Below are 21,037 nucleotides of genomic sequence, written 5' to 3'. Positions count from 1 at the left end.
TAATGCAGTTACATTTTTCCATCACTCACATAAAAAAGTCGTAGACATTGCTTTCTTTTGATGTCCAAAGTCTTGACATTAAATATTTTTGAAATGTTTCAGTTCATGTTTAGTCTGTGGAACGCTCTCCCTGACTACCTGAAGGCACCTCAGACTGTGAATGCTTTTAAAAAAGGCTTAAAAATCCTTCTTTTAAAAAAAGCCTTTTTCATAGATATGCATACTAGTTGTAGCTATTAGGCTGTTCTAGTTTTTACATTCTATTTATGTTATTATGTTTTTATTATTATTATTATTATTTGTATTTATTTTTTTTAATACACTGTGGCACTTTGAGGTTGATTGCTTAAGGTAAAGTGCTTTTTTACAAATAAAATCTATTATTATCAGTATTATGTGCGTTTAGAGGCAGCGGGCTCAGGTCGCAATGTCCGTGTAGGTCAAAGGTGTCCAAATTGCGGTCCGGCGGCTATTCGAGGCCCACAAATTATGTTTGAAAAAATTACAATGTTGACTAAGTTGAAATGTAACAAGAAAAAGTCGCAATGTTGACTATAATGACAAAAAGTAGTTTTTTGTAGCTGTTTTTTTTTTTAAATAATAATGAATCAAAATCAATGTTATGAATTATTGATTTATTTAAGGCTCCATTTATTTAATCTCAAATATATTTGTTGAAAGAAAATCGTGCATACTTTTTGTTTGCCACATAAAAAACTAGTTTTCTTTGACAAAAATGGCATAAAACACAAAAAAATATGTATGAGAAATAAATATAATAATCAAGAGATAGATTTGAAGTTTATCAAGAGTGGGCCTGGGGAATTATTTTGCCTGGGGGGCCAAATTTAGAGTAAAAAAAAAATGTTCCTGGGGGCCGGTATATCTATTTTTAGGAAGAATGATACAAAACCTCACAATAATGTCTGATTGAATGCAAAAAACGTTATGATATACCGCCTTAAAATAACAGAATGGAATTTTAAATGTTTCTATGAAGGGTAAAACACTGAATATTGATAACATATGAACAGCACACCCCCCCTCCATCCACATATTTTACAATCAGTGATATATCACTAAGTTTAGAACTTTGTTGTAAAAATCTCCTTCCACGTCTGTCCCTGACACCCACATTTCAGGCTCTGGAAACACTCTGTGGAAACGCTCCCCACCCACACTGCTTGGTGCCTCGTCTGAGCTGCTGTGACTTAGATGACCGTAGTAACTAATTACATGACCATAGTATATAATCCAAAATTGCAGATTCCAACCACTGAAATACTTAGAATAGTTGAAGACTTCCAGTCATTATAAAACATGAGTGCACATCATAATGGCAGCTACACTTTACAGCAGGGGTGCCCACACTTTTTCTGCAGGCGAGCTACTTTTCAATTGACCAACTCGAGGGGATCTACCTCATTTATATATATCATTTATATTTATTTATTTATGAAAGAGACATTTTTGTAAACAAGTTAAATGTGTTTAATGATAATACAAGCATGTGTAACACATATAGATGTCTTTCTTTCACAAAGACAAGAATATAAGTTGGTGTATTACCTGATTCTGATGACTTGCATTGATTGGAATCAGACAGTAATGATGATAACGCCCACTTTTTCAAATGGAGGAGAAAAAAAGTTGTCCTTTCTGTACAATACCACATGAAAGTGGTTGGTTTTTGGCATCTAATTCATCCAGCTTCCATACACTTTACAAGAAAAACATTGGCGGCAAATTCCGTAGCTTGCTTGATTGACATTCACGGCACCCGAGGGTCTTGTGAGATGACGCTGGCTGCTGCCAGTTCATTATTATGAAAAAATGACAGAGAGGAAGGCGAGAAACACTTTTTATTTCAACAGACTTTCGCGCCGTCCCTTCCGTCAAAACTCTAAAGGCCGACTGCACATTTCCTATCTTCACAATAAAAGCCCTGCTTCATGCTGCCTTCGCTAACAAAATAAGAGTCTCGGAAAGCTGGCGTGCACAAGTGATGTGCACGCCAGCTTTCTGAGGGATCGCTTGTGCACGCCAGTTTTCCGAGACTCTGTATTTAGTTAGCGCAGACAGCATGAAGCAGGGCTTTTATTGTGAAGATAGGAAATGTGCAGTGGGCCTTTAGAGTTTTGACGGAAGGTACGGCGCGAGAGTCTGTTGAAATAAAAAGTGTTTCTCGCCTTCCTCTCGGTCATATTTTCATAATAATGCTCTTGCAGCAGCCAGCATCATCTCACAAGACCCTCCGGTACCGTGAATGTCATTTAAGTGACGTCTTGGTGAAGATTGATGATCACTAATTTTTAGGTCTATTTTTTTTAAAAGCCTGGCTGGAGATCGACTGACACACCCCCCACGGTCGACTGGTAGCTCGCGATCGACGTAATGGGCACCCCTGCTTTACATCTAAAACAATTATTTGGGAATTGTTTTACCCAGGTCTGTTGTAGATTGTCACATCAAAACTATGAATGAACACATGTGGAGTTATGTACTTAACAAAAAAAAAAGTGAAATAACTGAAAACGTGTTTTATGTCAGGTTCAAACACGGTTGACATATTTGACAAGACGAGAAGCAAAGGAATCAAAAAGAGACAGGATTCAATTGAGCTCGTACGGATTCGGCCCACTTCTCCTCGTTTATTTGTTACATGTAATCATGGCTGCATCTGTTTCTAAGGGGAAGGAGGTCATAAACATCTGCCGCACTCAGTCATACACAGTTTAAAGAAAAGGTTCCCGGAGCGGTGTCAGGTCTGCTCCCTTTCTGCGTTGTGAACCTCGGGCCATGACAAGGTCTTCCTGTGGCTGTCCAATAGATCAGGGAATCCGACACCTCCACGACACAGTGGAGTTTTTACAAGTGGTTGGCCTTTTGCTCGGTAAGAACAAAGACAGCTTTTGTCTTTGCGCAGGGCAGCCTGAACCCTTGGGAACACAAGTTTTGTGATCACTTATATACGATCATTCTGACATTTTATATTCTAGTTTCTTCAAAATAGCCACTGTAAAGTATTTTCCGTCTGGGTTCTCCCGGACCACACAACACCCTCACAACCAGGGTGGTAGATTGACAATATGTTTATTTTTCATTTTTTAATTTTTATTTTCAACTCTGGTGCTTTTCAGCTGTCTTCGGGTTTTTCAATGCTTTTCAGCAGTCTTCTTATTCGGATGTTTCTCCAGCAACCCTCACTCTCCTCCAGCTTTCCCTCCACCCCCCCTCCTGCAGTCACCGACGCTGCTAATAAGGAGATATTCACTCACCTGTCATCTGCTCCCCAGCCGGCTCCCGCACATGCCCTGCCCGCAGGGAACGCGTGGACCACATCCCTTCCACAATCACACTTTTCACACTCTTGGCATTCTTTCCATGAGCTTCAAGAGGTGGTCACCTGAAAAGGTGTAAAAGGGCATGCGCTGCTGAGCTCTTTTTTTACAAGAGCTCCAGCGTGTAGGGACCAGGTCAACCCCCCGGTAACTTAGTCGTGCTTACCATCTCCACTGCTGTGCTGTTGATGAAGAGCGGAGTGTCCGTAAGTGGACGAGGATCTCCTTGGTCTTGGTTGGTTCTGCACCAGTCAACCACATGTTTCATAGTGGTTGGTTCATAGATTTGGCGTGGCAATCTACAATGAAAATAGTCGTGCAAATTGATGGAGATATATATTTATATCTGCAAGAGTTTTTATATTCATAGTCATATTTGAAAACAGCTCGTGTTTTTCCATTTGTTCTCTCTCTGTTTGTCCGCTAGTAAACTTTGGGAATGTAAGGAGTAGCTATACTCCCTTCTTACCTCTTCCTGTCTCAGGCTAAGCAGAACAATAGATATGTGTATTCGTTCCAGTAGGTGTGGGCGTGGGAGATATTGAAGCAGACAGCGCGTCCGTAGGGTTTTCAGAATTGAATGTGTTGTTTTTTAGGTTGGTCTCTCCAAAGCTTTGGAGTAAATTGCAAAATACCTATTCTGTTCTGGGTTATCATTTAAAATCAGCTTATGTGTCATCAAAAGAACTTGGGATTGACCAGCAACTTAAATTCCCTCGGAGGAACATCTGGTCCCAACGCAACAAAATAAAGAAAACGTTGAATGAGAAGGTGTGTCCAAACTTTGGGCCTGTACTGTATGTTCTAAGTACACCTGCGTAGAAAGCACTATTAATGATGGCTGTGTGTCCAAGGTGGGGAAGCCGAGCAGGAGCAAGCACAACATCCTCCCCAGCGGCAGCTTGCAGTTCGTGTCCCTCAGCAAGGAAGACCACGGCGAGTGGGAGTGTGTCGCCACCAACGTGGTCACCAGCATCACTGCCAGCACCAGGATCCTGGTCATTGGTACAAGTAGCCGTCACATTTCTCTCATCAGTCTAATTTCCCGCTTCATTTGTGTGGTTCCCGCGAAGAGCCGGCAAGCAGACATCTCTTTAATCTTCTCGCCTCCATCCAATTTGGCCGCCGGCGTCATTAAAAAATGTCATTTAATCTTATCTGTAATGGCTTTATAAGCTTAATTTTGGAGGCTGGATGCGTAATCACAGCGCAGCGCTCATTGCCAAACGCCGTCGGAGGAGCTTTTGTCCCACCGCTCCGCGGACCAAGGACGTCTTTCGTGCACCGTGGATTGGAAGTTTGCAGCCTCAAACGTCAAAAAAATTTGACTTTGATGACTAAATACAGTGACTTTTCCTTTCAATAACCACAACACTCCAGCACCCCTGAGAAGGACAAACAGTAGAGAGTGAATGAATGGATTATTATTCATTAGTCCCTGCAAAAAATGATGTTGCTAAAAACAGTCAGTTCGAAATTGTGTGCAATAAACATAACGTATTTTTCGGACTATAAGGCGCACTTAAAATCCTTTCATTTTCTCAAAACTCAACAGTGCCTAATGTACGGGAACATTTTGGTTGTGCTTACCGACCTCGAAGCTATTTTGTTTGGTACACGGTGTAGTGATAAATTTGACCAGTAGATGGCAGTCACACATAAGAGATACGTGTAATCCAATCCACTTTATTTATATAGCACATTCAAACAACAAAAATGTTAACAAAGTGCTGCGCAAAAATGTTGAAAACAAGATTGCACCCCCCGCCGCCCGCTCTTAAGTGGACAAGCGGTAGAAAAGGAATGGATGGAATATTCAAATACTATCCTTAGCTGAATAAAAACAAAATAAATAAATATAAAAACAACATAAAGGACAAGGAAAAAAATATTTAACCAAAAATTTTAAAAAAGTACATTTGTAAACATACTTTAGTTTGTGTGGACTGCAATATGACTCAAGTAAACAACACTCACATTTTATATGTTTAATTGAAAATATAAAACATAACACATGGTCGCTCAGAAATCTATGTATGTTAACTACATGGCGCATTTAAAATCCTTTCATTTTCTCAAAACTCAACAGTTCCTAGTAATAATAATAGTTTCGGTTGTGCTTACCAACCTTGAAAATATTTTATTTGGTACACGCTGAAATGATAAGTTTAAACAGTACATGGCAGTCACACATAAGAGATATGTGTAGTCCAATCCACTTTATGTATATAGCACATTTAAACAACAACAATGTTTAAAAAGTGCTGCGCAAATATATTAAAAACACGATTGATATGTTCCAGGACCCCCTACAACTCTTAAATGGACAAGCGGTAGAAAAATGGATGGATGTAAGATTTGATTACTATCCTTAGCTCCACCAATGACTGAATAAAAAATAAATAAATATAAGAACAATATAAAAGACAAGGAAAAATATATTTTACCCCCCCCCCAAAAAAAGTACAGTTGTAAACGTACTTTAATTTGTGTAGACTGCAATGTGACTTAAGTAAACAACACCAACATTACACATGGTTGCTCAAAAATCTATGTTGACTATAGGGCGCACTTAAAATCCTTTCAATTTCTCAAAACTCAACAGTGCCTAATGTACGGGATCATTTCGGTTGTGCTTACCAACCATAAAAATATTTTATTTGATACACGGTGAAATGATAAGTTTGACTGACCAGTACATGGCAGTCACACATAAGAGATATGTGTAGTCCAATCCACTTTATTTATATAGCACATTTAAGCAACAACAATGTTTAAAATGTGCTGCGCAAATATATTAAAAACAAGATTGATATGCTCCAGGACCCCCTGCAACTCTTAAAGGGACAAGCGGTAGAAAAATGGATGGATGGAAGATTTGATTACTATCCTTAGCTCCACCAATGACTGAATAATAAAAAAATATAAGAACAATATAAAACACAAGGAAACATATATTTTACCCAAAAAAAAAAAAAAAAAGTACATTTGTAAATGTACTTTAATTTGTGTAGACTGCAATATGACTCAAGTAAACAACACCAACATTACATATGGTTGCTCAAAAATCTATGTTGACTATAGGGCGCACTTAAAATCCTTTCAATTTCTCAAAACTCAACAGTGCCTAAAGTACGGGATCATTTCGGTTGTGCTTACCAACCTTAAAAATATTGTATTTGGTACACGGTGAAATGGCAAGTTTAAACAGTACATGGCAGTCACACATAAGAGATATGTGTAGTCCAATCCACTTTATTTATATAGCACATTTAAACAACAACAATGTTTAAAAAGTGCTGCGCAAATATATTAAAAACAAGATTGATATGCTCCAGGACCCCCTGCAACTCTTAAAGGGACAAGCGGTAGAAAAATGGATGGATGGAAGATTTGATTACTATCCTTAGCTCCACCAATGACTGAATAATAAAAAAATATAAGAACAATATAAAAGACAAGGAAACATATATTTTACCAAAATAAAAATAAAAAGTACATTTGTAAACGTACTTTAATTTGTGTAGACTGCAATATGACTCAAGTAAACAACACCAACATTACACATGGTCGCTCAAAAATCTATGTTGACTATATGGCGCACTTAAAATCCTTGGATGGATTATTATTCATTGGTCCCTACAAAAAAGTATGTTTTTAAAAACATTCTGTTTTAATTTGTGGATTTTCACAATAAAATACCAAAGACTATAAAAATGGGAGCCATTACCTTCCTGCTGGGGGTTAAATCACCAAAAACTATTCCCGGGCGCGGCCACTGCTGCTCCTCACTGCTCCCCTCACCTCCCAGGGTGTGAACAAGGGGATGGGTCAAATGCAGAGAATATTTCCGCCACACCTAGTGTGTTTGGGACAATCATTGGTACTTTAACTAAAATAGACCTGACTAGACCCGCTCATGGGCAGTGCTCCTCATGATCCGGTGCGCCCTATGGTCCGGAAAATAGAGTATATGAACGGTCTAAATGATTAGGTACACCTGCCCAGCATAATAAGATGTGCAAACTAGTCTGCTTCCACAAAGATAATGCTAGTCAGGAGTGTACATGTGTACTTCACGCAAAGAGGGAGTTCTGAGCGGAGCCAATTTTGGGTGTGACAGGTGTCATAATGCAGCCCAGGTCCTAGGTCTCAGGTCTCAGGTCCCCCCCCTCCGTCCTGCTCTGTCATGTGGGTACCGAATTCTGGTACTTTGATAGGCACTTCCTGACCTGATTCACATGACATGAAGGTTGCTATATTTCCAATCCAATCCACTTTATTTGTATAGCACATTTAAACAACATAAATGTTTCCAAAGTGCTGCTCAACGATATTAAAAACAATATTCTAATGTCCTTAGCTCCACCAATGACTGAATAAAGAATAAAACCAATATATAAATAATAATAAAAAATAAATAAATATGTTTAAAAAACGATTTTAAAGGGTAAAACCAATTAGAACAATAAATATAAATAAAAAAAACACAGAAAACACCAATACCTTTGTTGCACACTCGGCCGGTTCAAACACTTGGCGGGGAAATAAGCACTCATGCAGCGTTCAAACCGTTTTGAACTGCCTTTAGGCGATGTTACAGTTTTCCATGCCAACAAAGCAAGATTTCCTGATAGAAAACAGTCGAACATCCTCCATTTTTAAAATGCACTAGCTTGATGCTAATCTATATAGGATTTGCCATACACATGCTACTGATCAGTAGGGAGGGGAATCTTACAACAACTTATAAAAACCTCACAATAATGAATTGAATGCTAAAAACGTTATGACAGACAGCCTTAAAAAACGTAATGGAATTAAACATTTTTTACTGAATGAGACACCCACATGAACATAAAGTATGTGGGGTTTACAATGATAAAGGCCTACTAAAATGAGATTTTCTTATTTAAACGGGGAAAGCAGGTCCATTCTATGTGTCGTACTTGATCATTTCGCGATATTGCCATGTTTTTGCGAAAAGGATTTAGTAGAGAACATCCACGATAAAGTTTGCAACTTTTGGTCGCTAATAAAAAAGCCTTGCATGTACCGGAAGTAGCAGACGATGACGTCACCGGTGTGAGGGCTCCTCACATCCTCACATTGTTTATAATGTGAGCCACCAGCAGTAAGAGCAATTCGGACCGAGAAAGCGACAATTTCCCCTTCAATTTGAGCGAGGATGAAATATTCGTGGATAAGGATATTGATAGTGAAGGACTAGAAGAAAAAAAAAAGGCCATTGCACTGGGAGCGATTCAGATGTTATTAGACACATTTACTAGGATAATTCTGGGAAATCCCTTATCTTTCTATTGTGTTGCTAGTGTTTTAGTGAGTTAAATAGTACCTGATAGTCGGAGGGGTGTGTCCACGGGTGTCTTGAGGCCAGTGTCTGAGGGAAGTCTCGGCAGCTGCATGGACAGCGCAAGCTCCGCAGATCTCCGGTAAGACGCGACTTTTTACCACAATTTTCTCACCGAAATCCGCCAGTTGACAAGTTCGCTTGACCGCTCTGATCCATAGTAAAGCTTCACCTCCGGGAATTTTAGACAAGGAATCACCGTGTGTTTGTGTGGCTAAAGGCTAAAGCTTCCCAACTCCATCTTTCTACTTTGACTTCTCCATTATTAATTGAACAAATTGCAAAAGATTCAGCAACACAGATTTTCCAGAATACTGTGTAATTATGCGATGAAAAGAGACGACTTTTAGCCGCTAGTGGTCCTGGGCTAATATGTCCCCTGCAACCAATAACATCACGCGCACGCATCATCATTTCGCGACGTTTTCAACAAGAAACTCAGCGGGAAATTTAAATTTGTAATTTAGTAAACTAAACCGGCCGTATTGGCATGTGTTGCAATGTTAAAGGGGAACATTATCACCAGACCTATGTAAGCGTCAATATATACCTTGATGGTGCAGAAAAAAGACCATATATTTTTTTAACCGATTTCCGAACTCTAAATGGGTGAATTTTGGCGAATTAAACGCCTTTATGTTTATGGCTCTTTTGGCGATGACGTCAGAACGTGACGTCGCCGAGGTAATACAGCCGCCATTTTCATTTTCAACACATTACAAACACCAGGTCTCAGCTCTGTTATTTTCCGTTTTTTCGACTATTTTTCGGAACCTTGGCGACATCATGCCTGGTCGGTGTGTTGTCGGAGGGTGTAACAACACTAACAGGGAGGGATTCAAGTTGCACCACTGGCAAGAAATCTGCCGCCAGACCCCCATTGAATGTACCAGAGTGTCTGCACATTTTACCGGCGATGACAGACATGGCACAGAGATGTATGGATAACCTGCAGAGGCATTTGCAACGATTAAGTCAACGAAATCACAAAGGTGAGTTTTGTTGATGTTTTTGACTTATATGCTAATCAGACATATTTGGTCGCGGCGTGACTGCCAGCTAATCGTTGCTAACATGCTATGCTAATCGATGTTAACATGCTATTTACCGGCGGTGCTAAAGCAGACATGGCACAGAGATGCATTTGCAACTATATTACTTTTTCTTCCACCCACATTTAATGCGAAAAAAAACACTTACCAATCGAAGGATTTAAGTTGCTCCAGTGTCACAAGATCCGAAAGTCCTGATCGTTTGGTCCGCACATTTTACCGGCGATGCTAACGCAGCTATTCGGCCATGCTATGGCTATGAATAGCGTCAATAGCTATTCGCTCAATAGCTTCAGTTTCTTCTTCAATACTTTCCTACTCAAACCATTTGTTTCTTTTGAATCGCTTAAGCCGCTGAAATCTGAGTCTGAATCCGAGCTAATGTCGCTATATCTTGCTGTGCAATTGGCCATTGTTTGTTTACATTGGCAGCACTGTGTGACGTCACAGGGAAATGGATAGTGGCTTCGAGAGAGCGAAAACAAGGCACTTTAAAGCTTTTTTTAGGGATATTCCGGGACCGGTAAAATTTTGAAAAAAAATTCTAAAAATACAACAAGTCACTGGGAACTGATTTTTTTTAATTGTTTTTAACCCTTTTGAAATTGTGATAATGTTCCCCTTTAAAGGCCTACAGAAAGTCACTACTACCGACCACGCAGTCTGATAGTTTATATATAAATAATGAAATATTAACATTGCAACACATGCCAATACGGCCTTTTTAGTTTACTAAATTGCAATTTTAAATTTCCCGCTGAGTTTCCTGTTGACAACGTCGCGGAATGATGACGCGTGCTTGTGACGTTATTGGTTGGAGGGGACATATTAGCTCAGCACCACTCGCGGCTAAAAGTAATCTCTTTTCATCGCATAATTACACAGTATTTTGGACAACTGTGTTGCTGAATCTTTTGCAATTTGTTCAATTAGTAATGGAGACGTCAAAGAAGAATGTTGTTGGTGGAAAGCGGTGGATTGCACCTGCCTTTAGCACCAAAACACAGCCGGTGTTTCTTTGTTTGTTGTGAAGCTTTAACACAAAGCGGTCAAGCGAGCATGTTTCTCTACGTCAACCAGCATGTTTTTGGATGGGCTCTTACCGGAGACTTGAGTGGATTACGCGACCTCATCTTGCTGCTCAAAAAGGCAGATGTGATCTTGGCTCCTCGGCTTCTCTCAGAGACACTGGCGTTCCCCGAAGCCATCCCACTTTCAGGTATGACTTTATAATCTCACTAAAACACTATCAACACAATAGGCAGATAGGGGATTTTCCAGAATTATCCTAGTAAATGTGTCTAATTACATCTGAAACGCTCACACTGCCACCGCCTGGAGCCGTCGCCTTATCCAATACGACCTTTTTAGTTTACTAAATTGCAATTTTAAATTTCCCGGGAGTTTCTTCTTGAAAACGTTGCATAATGATGACGTGTACTCGTGACTTCACAGACTTTTTGGAAATATGAGCGCTGCACACACACACAGCTAAAAGTAATCTGCTTTAATTGAATAATTACACAGTATTCTGGACATCTGTGTTGCTGAATCCTTTGCAATTTGTTCAATTAATAATGGAGAAGTCAAATTAGAAAGATGGAGGTGGGAAACTTTAGCCTTTAGCCACACAAACACACGGTGATTCCTTGTTTAAAATTCCCGGAGGTGAAGGTGTACTACACACATGTAAGAGGGATGTGTACTATGGCTATGAGTTAGTGTTGTTTTTTTCCCTCGGCCTCAGTCTGGACCCCTCCCCAGGGCCCAGGCTTAGACCGTTTTTTTTTTTTTTTTTTTATTTATTTTTTTAATCTTCTATTTTTTTCTCCCAAATCCCCCCCACTTGTTTACCTGTATCTCACCTTTTTGGTAAGGGGCGCCGGAAGCCGGCAGACCCGTCAGCGATCCTGTTCTGTCTCCCTGTAGTGTTTGTCTGATCTTGAATGGGATTGTGCTGAAAATTTTAATTTTAATTTTCCTGAAGGAATAAATAAAGTACTATCTAATATATCTATCAGGTACTAGTAAACTCACTAAAAACCTAGCAACACAATAGAAAGATAAGGGATTTCCCAGAATTATCCTAGTAAATGTGTCTAAAAACATCTGAAATTTTTTTAACAATTTTTTTTTTTTTTTTTAGTCCGTCGCTATCAATATCTTCAAACACGAATCTTTCATCCTCGCTCAAATTAATGAGGAAATTGTCGTTTTCTCGGTCCGAATAGCTCTTTTTGTTGGAGGCTCCCATTAAAAACAATGTGAGAATGTGAGGAGCCATCAAACATGTGACATCAATCAATCAATCAATGTTTATTTATATAGCCCCAAATCACAAATGTCTCAAAGGACTGCACAAATCATTACGACTACGAGATCCTCGGAAGAACCCACAAAAGGGCAGGGAAAACTCACACCCAGTGGGCAGGGAGAATTCACACCCAGTGGGACGCCAGTGGCAATGCTGACTATGAGAAACCTTGGAGAGGACCTCAGATGTGGGCAACCCCCCCCTCTAAGGGACCGAAAGCAATTGATGTCGAGCGGGTCTAACATGATACTGTGAAAGTTCAATCCATAGTGGCTCCAACACAGCCGCGAGAGTTCAGTTCAAAGCGGATCCAAGACAGCAGCGAGAGTCCGGTCCACAGGAAACCATCCCAAGCGGAGGCGGATCAGCAGCGTAGAGATGTCCCCAACCGATACACGGGCGAGCGGTCCATCCTGGGTCTCGACTCTGGACAGCCAATACTTCATCCATGGTCATCGGACCGGACCCCCTCCACAAGGGAGGAGGGGGACATAGGAGAAAAAAGAAAAGAAGCGGCAGATCAACTGGTCTAAAAAGGAGGTCTATTTAAAGGCTAGAGTATTCAGATGAGTTTTAAGGTGAGACTTAAATGCTTCTACTGAGATAGCATCTCGAACTGTTACCGGGAGGGCATTCCAGAGTACTGGAGCCCGAACGGAAATCGCTCTACAGCCCGCAGACTTTTTTTGGGCTCTAGGAATCACTAATAAGCCGGAGTCTTTTGAACGCAGATTTCTTGCCGGGACATATGGTACAATACAATCGGCAAGATAGGATGGAGCTAGACCGTGTAGTATTTTATACGTCAGTAGTAAAACCTTAAAGTCACATCTTAAGTGCACAGGAAGCCAGTGCAGGTGAGCCAGTACAGGCGTAATTTTATCAAACTTTCTTGTTCTTGTCAAAAGTCTAACAGCCGCATTTTGTATCAGCTGTACTCTTTTTATGCTAGACATGGGGAGACCCGAAAATAATATGTTACAGTAATCGAGACGAGGCGTAACAAACGCATGGGTAATGATCTCAGCGTCTTTAGTGGTCAAAATGGAGCGAATTTTAGCGATATTACGGAGATGAAAGAAGGCCGTTTTAGTAATGCTTTTAATGTGTGCCTCAAAGGAGAAAGTTGGGTCGAAGGTAATACCCAGATTTTTTACCGAGTCACCTTGTTTTATTATTTGGTTGTCAAATGTTAAAGTTGTATTATTAAATAGAGGTCGGTGTATAGCAGGACCGATAATCAGCATTTCCGTTTCTTTGGCGTTGAGTTGCAAAAAGTTAGCGGACATCCATTGTTAAATTTCATTAAGACACGCTTCCAACTGACTACAGTCCGTTGACATCATCGTCTGCTACTTCCGGTAAAGGCAGGGCTTTTCTGTTAGCGACTAAAAGTTGCAAACTTTATCGTGGGGTGTGACAGGTGTCATAATGCAGCCGAGGTCTCAGGTCCTCTCAGGTCATCTCAGGTGCGAGGTGGGCGGGCTCTGCAGGTGACCTCACACATGTGGTCAAACAACTGAAATGTTTTGAGCGCTGGGTTTGTAGTTACATTTGGGAGCTCACGTTTCCTTCCTCTTGGTTTGTGTGATCCACTCAGGCACCAGCCCGCATTCTCCCGGGAACATCCACGTCTTGCCCTCAACCACCTCCGCTAATGTGTCCTGGGAGCCGGGCTACGACGGCGGCTTCGAGCAGACCTTTTCCGTGTGGTACGGCCCAGTGTGAGTGCCCTCTTTTCCTTCATGCTGAGACCAGACTGCAGGGTGGGGTATTAATTCCAATTGCGGAATTAATACCCCACACTTTTAATTTTCCAAAGGAAGTCATCAATCCCCTGTACTATAAATACATTTAGTGGGGCAAAAAAGTATTTAGTCAGCCACCGATTGTGCAAGTTCTCCCACTTAAAATGATGACAGAGGTCTGTCATTTTCATCATAGGTACACTTCAACTGTGAGAGACAGAATGTGAAAAAACAATCCAGGAATTCACATTGTAGGAATTTTAAAGAATTTATTTGTAAATTATGGTGGAAAATAAGTATTTTGGCTCAAAATCTCACGATACATGGCCCCATTCATTCTTTCCTTAACACGGATCAATCGTCCTGTCCCCTTAGCAAAAAAACAGCCCCAAAGCATCATGTTTCCACCCCCATGCTTCACAGTAGGTATGGTGTTCTTGGGATCCAACTCAGTAGTCTTCTTCCTCCAAACACGACGAGTTGGGTTTATACCAAAATGGATACATGGATGATACAGCAGAGGATTGGGAGAATGTCATGTGGTCAGATGAAACCAAAATAGAACTTTTTGGTATAAACTCAACTGGTCGTCAATGGAAAAACAGCACAAGTTATTTTTTTTAGCTGCCAGTTTTTCTACTGTTAAAAAAAAAAATGTACCGTCTTTCCATTTACAGTGATACACCGTTAAAAAAAACCAAGCGTATATTTTACAGTCAACGGAATTTTTACGTCAATTGACAGTCATTTTTATTACTTTGCTGTAATGTTAAGTATTTTTATTTACTTTTATTTAGACAAAAACATGTTTGGACAGTATTATAAAATACTGTAATATTTGTTGCAATATTGGATACTATTAAAGTTTAAATGGTGTGCAATTTCAAGCAGTATATATATTTTTTTCTGTCAAAATGAAAAAAAAAATGTATTACATTTTGTGAGTTTCCTCCGGGTTCCTCGGACCACCGATTACCGACATGACAGCTGCGTTCAGGCTACAGAACACTGATTTATTTTTCAATAATAGTCTCTTTTATGCTTTCCCGCAATTGTCTCTTGTGTGTGTCAGTCTCCAACTCAACTCTCCTCGCCGGCTGCTGCCTTTTAACAGAGCGACAGGTGTTTAGATAAGCAGGCCCAGGTGTGCCATCCATGCACCTGTCGCTGATCTTGAAGCCGGTCCTGGCACGCCCCGCTTCGCTGCAGGTCCACTGGCCACGCCCCCCCCCCAAAACAAGTTTGGACATCCCTGGCTTCAATCAATCAATCAATGTTTACTTATATAGCCCTAAATCACTAGTGTCACAAAGGGCTGCACAAACCACTACGACATCCTCGGTAGGCCCACATAAAGGCAAGGAAAACTCACACCCAGTGGGACGTCGGTGACAATGATGACTATGAGAACCTTGGAGAGGAGGAAAGCAATGGATGTCGAGCGGGTCTAACATGATACTGTGAAAGTTCAATCCATAATGGATCCAACAGAGTCGCAAGAGTCCAGTCCAAAGCGGATCCAACACAGCAGCGAGAGTCCCGTTCACAGCGGAGCCAGCAGGAAACCATCCCAAGCGGAGGCGGATCAGCAGCGCAGAGATGTCCCCAGCCGATACACAGGCAAGCAGTACATGGCCACCGGATCGGACCGGACACCCTCCACAAGGGAGAGTGGAACATAGGAGAAAAAGAAAAGAAATGGCAGATCAACTGGTCTAAAAAGGGAGTCTATTTAAAGGCTAGAGTATACAAATGAGTTTTAAGGTGAGACTTAAATGCTTCTACTGAGGTGGCATCTCGAACTGTTACCGGGAGGGCATTCCAGAGTACTGGAGCACGAAATGAAAACGCTCTATAGCCCGCAGACTTTTTTTGGGCTTTGGGAATCTTTGGGCTTAATCCATTCCATTGTTTAATTCAACATACTGATATTGTCAGGTTCAAACACTGATGGCATCTATTAAACAGCCAAAGAAGCAAGGAATTAAAAAAAGACAGGATTCAATTTAGCTCAATTGAGGAGAAACGTCTGGGCTGTACTCTTTGTACAGTCTCCCACCGCACTCTGACGAAAGATTGTACTTCTCCTCCTTTATTTGGACTTTAACTGATTACATGGCAACCGCTCTTTCTAAAGGCATGGGGGTCGTAAACAGCCGCTGCCTTTGGTCACAAAACAGTTCAAAGAAAAAGTGCCTGGAGAGGGGGGTCAGGTCCTGCTTCCTCTCCGCTAAGGATTGCAATAGACAACAGACACCTTCATGTCGCTTCCCATCCTACACAGTGGAGTTTTACAAGCCTTTTGATTGGTAAGATCAAAGAAAGCTTTTGTCTGCTTGCTGGGAACTCATTGAACCACAAAGTATTGTGATAACTCAGATACAATTATTCTGACAGAAGTACTGAAGGTCTTAAGTGTTGTACTTGCATTCAAATGTTTTAAATTACATTCTTCTCTAAGGTTATATTTCTATTATTTTGTTGAGGATAATTGTTGTATATTCTTGGGTAGCAGGTTATAGTTTGCTTTGTGTATAATTTAACTCTTTGCAAATTCACTATGTCCGAGAATTTTAGTATTTTTGATTCAATAAATAAAGGGTTTTTATGTTTTCGACATCCAACATGATGTATTATGTATATTCTAGTAGTGATATAATTTTCCCTCTGTTTATTTTTGAGGGGTTGTTTGGAGTGCTAATCATATTGTTTCCCAGCTTTAGTGACCTTATTTCCCCCGTGGATCAGCACAAAGTAGTCCACTTGTGTGCAAATTCCAACTTACAACCCGTGAAAGCTCGCCAACATCTTTGCAACATAAACCCAGGGACAAACAGTATAAACGACAGACAGAAGTTCCGTGGACTCGAAAGTAAATTCACGTTAGTGGCAATGAAATAACACTCTGTGTTTTGTTCCACCTCAGGTCAAAGAGAATAGACTTCGGTCCACATGACTGGCATTCAATGCCGGTTTCCGGTGCTCAGACTTGGTTGCTGGTGCCAGGGTTGGAGCCGGGGACGGAGTACCAGTTCAGTGTGCTGGCCCAGAACAAATTGGGCACGGGCCCATTCAGCGAAGTTGTGACAGTCAACACGGCAGGTGGGTTCTGCTTCTAGTGCCATCAATGCCTCCTTTTTTTCTTTCTGTTTACTGCCACTGACTTGGCTCCCACACCTTTTTTCTTTTCTTTCCATTAGTCACAATGTAGTATACTGCCCTCTAGTGGGTCTTAGATGTCAAATATTACACTGGTACTGCTATCAAGTCACATCCTATAAAAGGGCTGCATGCGATTTTTAACCGTATTTAGGATCTAAACAAGAATGTATTGAACAAAACAAGAAAGGGGCATGAATAAATAAATATATTGCTTACTTTCCCCCCTACTTTCTGTATTTGTCAACTGACAAATAAAACAACAAAAAAAACGGGAAAAAAAACCAACAGACTTCTCACGGGTGTTGTTGTTTTTTTTTTTTTCCATGATTGTCTCGGCCTAAAACGCCTGAATTCGCGGAAGCTTTTACGAAAGTTTGGCAACATTTTATGGCTTATTTGTTTTTCAATGACACTGTATCTATCATTGTTTTAAATGTTCAGTTTTACCTTAACCTCAACAGAAATTGGAAAACAGATACTACATTAATGATTTACTCTTTTTATACCGCACATACTTTAAATTAGACACTAGATGGCAGTAGAAGCAAATACTCAGAGCTCATTGTCAAATCATAAACATTTTTAAACAGTTGAAACTAGTAACAGTGATAATGAATCCAAAATTACAAAAAGAAACAACTTGTGGTGCTCTGACATGTTTATTTTACGCTTGAAAAGTGTTTGTCCATCTTAAACGTTGATTTACACGTTTACCCCCGCACGTTAGAAGCATTCGTGGACTGTCACTCTCATCAATCAATCAATGATTATTTATATAGCCCTAAATCACTAGTGTCTCAAAGGGCTGCACAAACCACAACGACATCCTCGGTAGAGCCCATCACACTTCAACATCTCTAACATGTAAATGATACCTCTTAGCTTGGTCAGCATTGCAAATTCAAATATTTTTTCTTAATTACCTCACCACGGTAAAAAAAAATTAAGTTCAAATACATGTAAACTATACGTCAGGATGCTGGTTTGTTGCTCAGTGTTTATACACTATATTACCCAGAAGGCTTAGCACCCTTGACAGGAATCAAATGTACAAAACCCAAAATCAGTGACGTTGGCACGTTGTTTAATTCTTAAATAAAAACAGAATACAATGATTTGCAAATACTTTTCAACTTATATTCATTTGAATAAACCGCAAAGACATTAACTTAACAATCGCTCGGGCCCAGCGAAGCCGGATGCATTTCTGGGTGTTGTTGATAAATGGCTTTCGCATTGCATAGTAGAGTTTTAACTCGCACTTACAGATGTAGCGACCAACCTTACTTACTGACAGTAGTTTTCTGAAGTGTTCCTGAGCCATGTGGTGATATCCTTTACACACTGATGTCACTTTTATAGTAGTATAGTAAATAGTCGTATTTGTTTAATAACATGATGAGGTGGTTATACATTAATAGTCATATTTGGCTTTTGCTTAAATTGACTTCTGTGTGAATAAAAAAAAAAAATCTTAACATTACCTTGCATTTTTTTCATTTAATTTTTTTTTAATTTCCACGTCTTTCTGTCAGGTATAATTGGGCAATAATAAATATTATATATACCACAGGTGTCAAACTCAAGATGTGGCCCACGACATCATTTTATCTGGCCCGCAAACACCTGGAAAAGAAATGTTGTTGTCGGGTCCAAACTTTGATGACATTTATTAACCTTCGTCTTGTGTTAGGGTCGGCACCGACCCGTTTTAGTTTTTAAATGCATAAAAACACCACATACATTTATTTTTTTGCATCAAAGCTTTTTGACTTTGTCAGGAACCTCTTTGTCAACAAAATAAAACATTTTAATTTTTTTCACAAAATTATAAAATGCTCTGGTAGAAATGATGCCCTTGGTGTTGTTAGGGTCGGTTTCGACCCAGTTATAAAAATAAGATGATAAAGCAATGATAAGAGCCAAAACTGAACACACTGACAGCCAGCTCCTCTCCCAATCATGTGAGCTTTAGTGGATTCTCATTTTACCTTGTTATCCTGTACAAAAACAAACAAAAGACGGACACTAAAAGTGTCACTTTTTGCCACTCTGATTTTGTTTTTTATTAGTTTTGGAACTAGTAATCTATTTCTCTTGGTTTCATTTGCTTGATTGGTTGTTGTTTGTTTGATGTTGGATTTCTGTTGCTGAAAAAAATACTTTTTAGCCTTTTTCTTGAAGTAAATATATATGGGTCGAAATTGACCCGTAACACCATAGATGTTACTATAGTTAAAATTCTTAAAATGAAAAAATAAATAAAACACATTTATTTAAGAGATGTGTTCTAATACCCCTTAGTAATAGTTAGGTAACACAACAACTTTTTTTTTTATGTATATGATTCTTTTGAGGTTCGTTCTACCATTCTTTAAAATTGAAATCGAGGGGTATACTGACAAAAAAAGGCCCAATGGCCCAAACCAAAAATATTAAAACCAATATTTTCAAGGATAAGGAAGCCTAACGAGGGTAACCAAGAGATGAGAAACAAATTGGATGATAGATAATTGTTTTTAGTGTATTTTACAGCTGATTTAAGACATGGGTCAAAACCGACCCGTTAACATAAGAGATGGTAACAGAAAGCTAACACAAGAGGAGGGTTAAACAAGACAAGAAGCAAGGAATTAAACAGCGACAGAATTAAATTTGGCTCAATTGAGGAGAAACGTCTGGACTGTACTCTTGTACAGTCTCCACCCCGCTCTGACGAGAGATTGTGTGCCTCCTCTTTTATTTGGACTTTCTCTGATTACACGGCAACAGCTGTTTTTTAAGGGAGAGGGGTCGTAAACAGCCATCGCATTTGATTAAAAATTTGGCTCAATTGAGGGAGAAACGTCTGGACTGTATTACCTGTACAGTCTCCACCACGCTCTGACGAGAGATTGTACGCCGCCTCTTTTATTTGGACTTTCTCTGATTACACGGCAACAGCTGTTTTTATGGTGGATCTAACATAATAATGACAGTCCAGTCCATAGTGGATCTAACATAATAGTGTGAGAGTCCAGTCCATAGTGGATCTAACATAATAGTGTGAGAGTCCAGTCCATAGTGGATCTAACATAATAGTGTGAGAGTCCAGTCCATAGTGGATTTAACATAATATTGGGAGAGTCCAGTCCATAGTGGATCCAACATGATAGTGAGAGTCCAGTCCGTAGTGGATGTAACATAACAGTGTTAGAGTCCAGTCTATAGTGGATCTAACATAATAGTGTGAGAGTCCAGTCCATAGTGGATCCAACATAATAGTGAGAGTCCAGTCCATAGTGGATCTAACATAATAGTGTGAGAGTCCAGTCCACAGTGGATCTAACATAATAGTGTGAGAGTCCAGTCCATAGTGGATCTAACATAATAGTGTGAGAGTCCAGTACATAGTGGATCTAACATAATATTGTGAGTTTCCAGTCCATAGTGGATCTAACATTGTAGTGAGAGTCCAGTCCATAGTGGATCTAACATAATAGTGGGAGAGTCCAGTCCATACTGGATCTAACATAATAGTGAGAGTCCAGTCCATAGTGGATCTAACATAATAGTGGGAGAGTCCAGTCCATAGTGGATCTAACATAATAGTGAGAGTCCAGTCCATAGTGGATCTAACATAATAGTGAGAGTCCAGTCCATAGTGGATCTAACATAATAGTGGGAGAGTCCAGTCCATAGTGGATCTAACATAATAGTGTGAGAGTCCAGTCCATAGTGGATCTAACATAATAGTGGGAGAGTCCAGTCCATAGTGGATCTAACATAATAGTGAGAGTCCAGTCCATAGTGGATCTAACATAATAGTGGGAGAGTCCAGTCCATAGTGGATCTAACATAATAGTGAGAGTCCAGTCCATAGTGGATCTAACATAATAGTGGGAGAGTCCAGTCCATAGTGGATCTAACATAATAGTGAGCCATCGCATTTGATTAAAAATGTGGCTCAATTGAGGAGAAACGTCTGCGATGAGGTGGCGACTTGTCCAGGGTGTACGCCACCTTCCGCCCGATTGTAGCGGAGATTGGCACCAACGCCCCCTGCGACC

At 40.1% G+C, this 21,037-nt stretch overlaps 1 protein-coding gene across 2 annotated transcripts in view; it reads left to right on the top strand.

Annotated features, from left to right (window-relative positions):
- The window catches only part of igsf9ba (immunoglobulin superfamily, member 9Ba), a 226,255-nt gene that overhangs the window by 162,398 nt on the left and 42,820 nt on the right, over positions 1-21,037 (top strand). For both annotated transcript variants that reach the window (XM_061878079.1, XM_061878080.1), the window contains exons 11-13: positions 4,196-4,346; positions 13,679-13,802; positions 16,753-16,928. In XM_061878079.1, the coding sequence (XP_061734063.1) occupies positions 4,196-4,346; positions 13,679-13,802; positions 16,753-16,928 (451 nt within the window). The remainder of the gene's footprint in view (positions 1-4,195; positions 4,347-13,678; positions 13,803-16,752; positions 16,929-21,037) is intronic.

Source organism: Nerophis ophidion, linkage group LG18, assembly GCF_033978795.1.
Source record: "Nerophis ophidion isolate RoL-2023_Sa linkage group LG18, RoL_Noph_v1.0, whole genome shotgun sequence".
Taxonomy (NCBI): Eukaryota; Metazoa; Chordata; class Actinopteri; order Syngnathiformes; family Syngnathidae; genus Nerophis; species Nerophis ophidion.
This window is presented reverse-complemented; position numbering and strand designations above follow the sequence as displayed.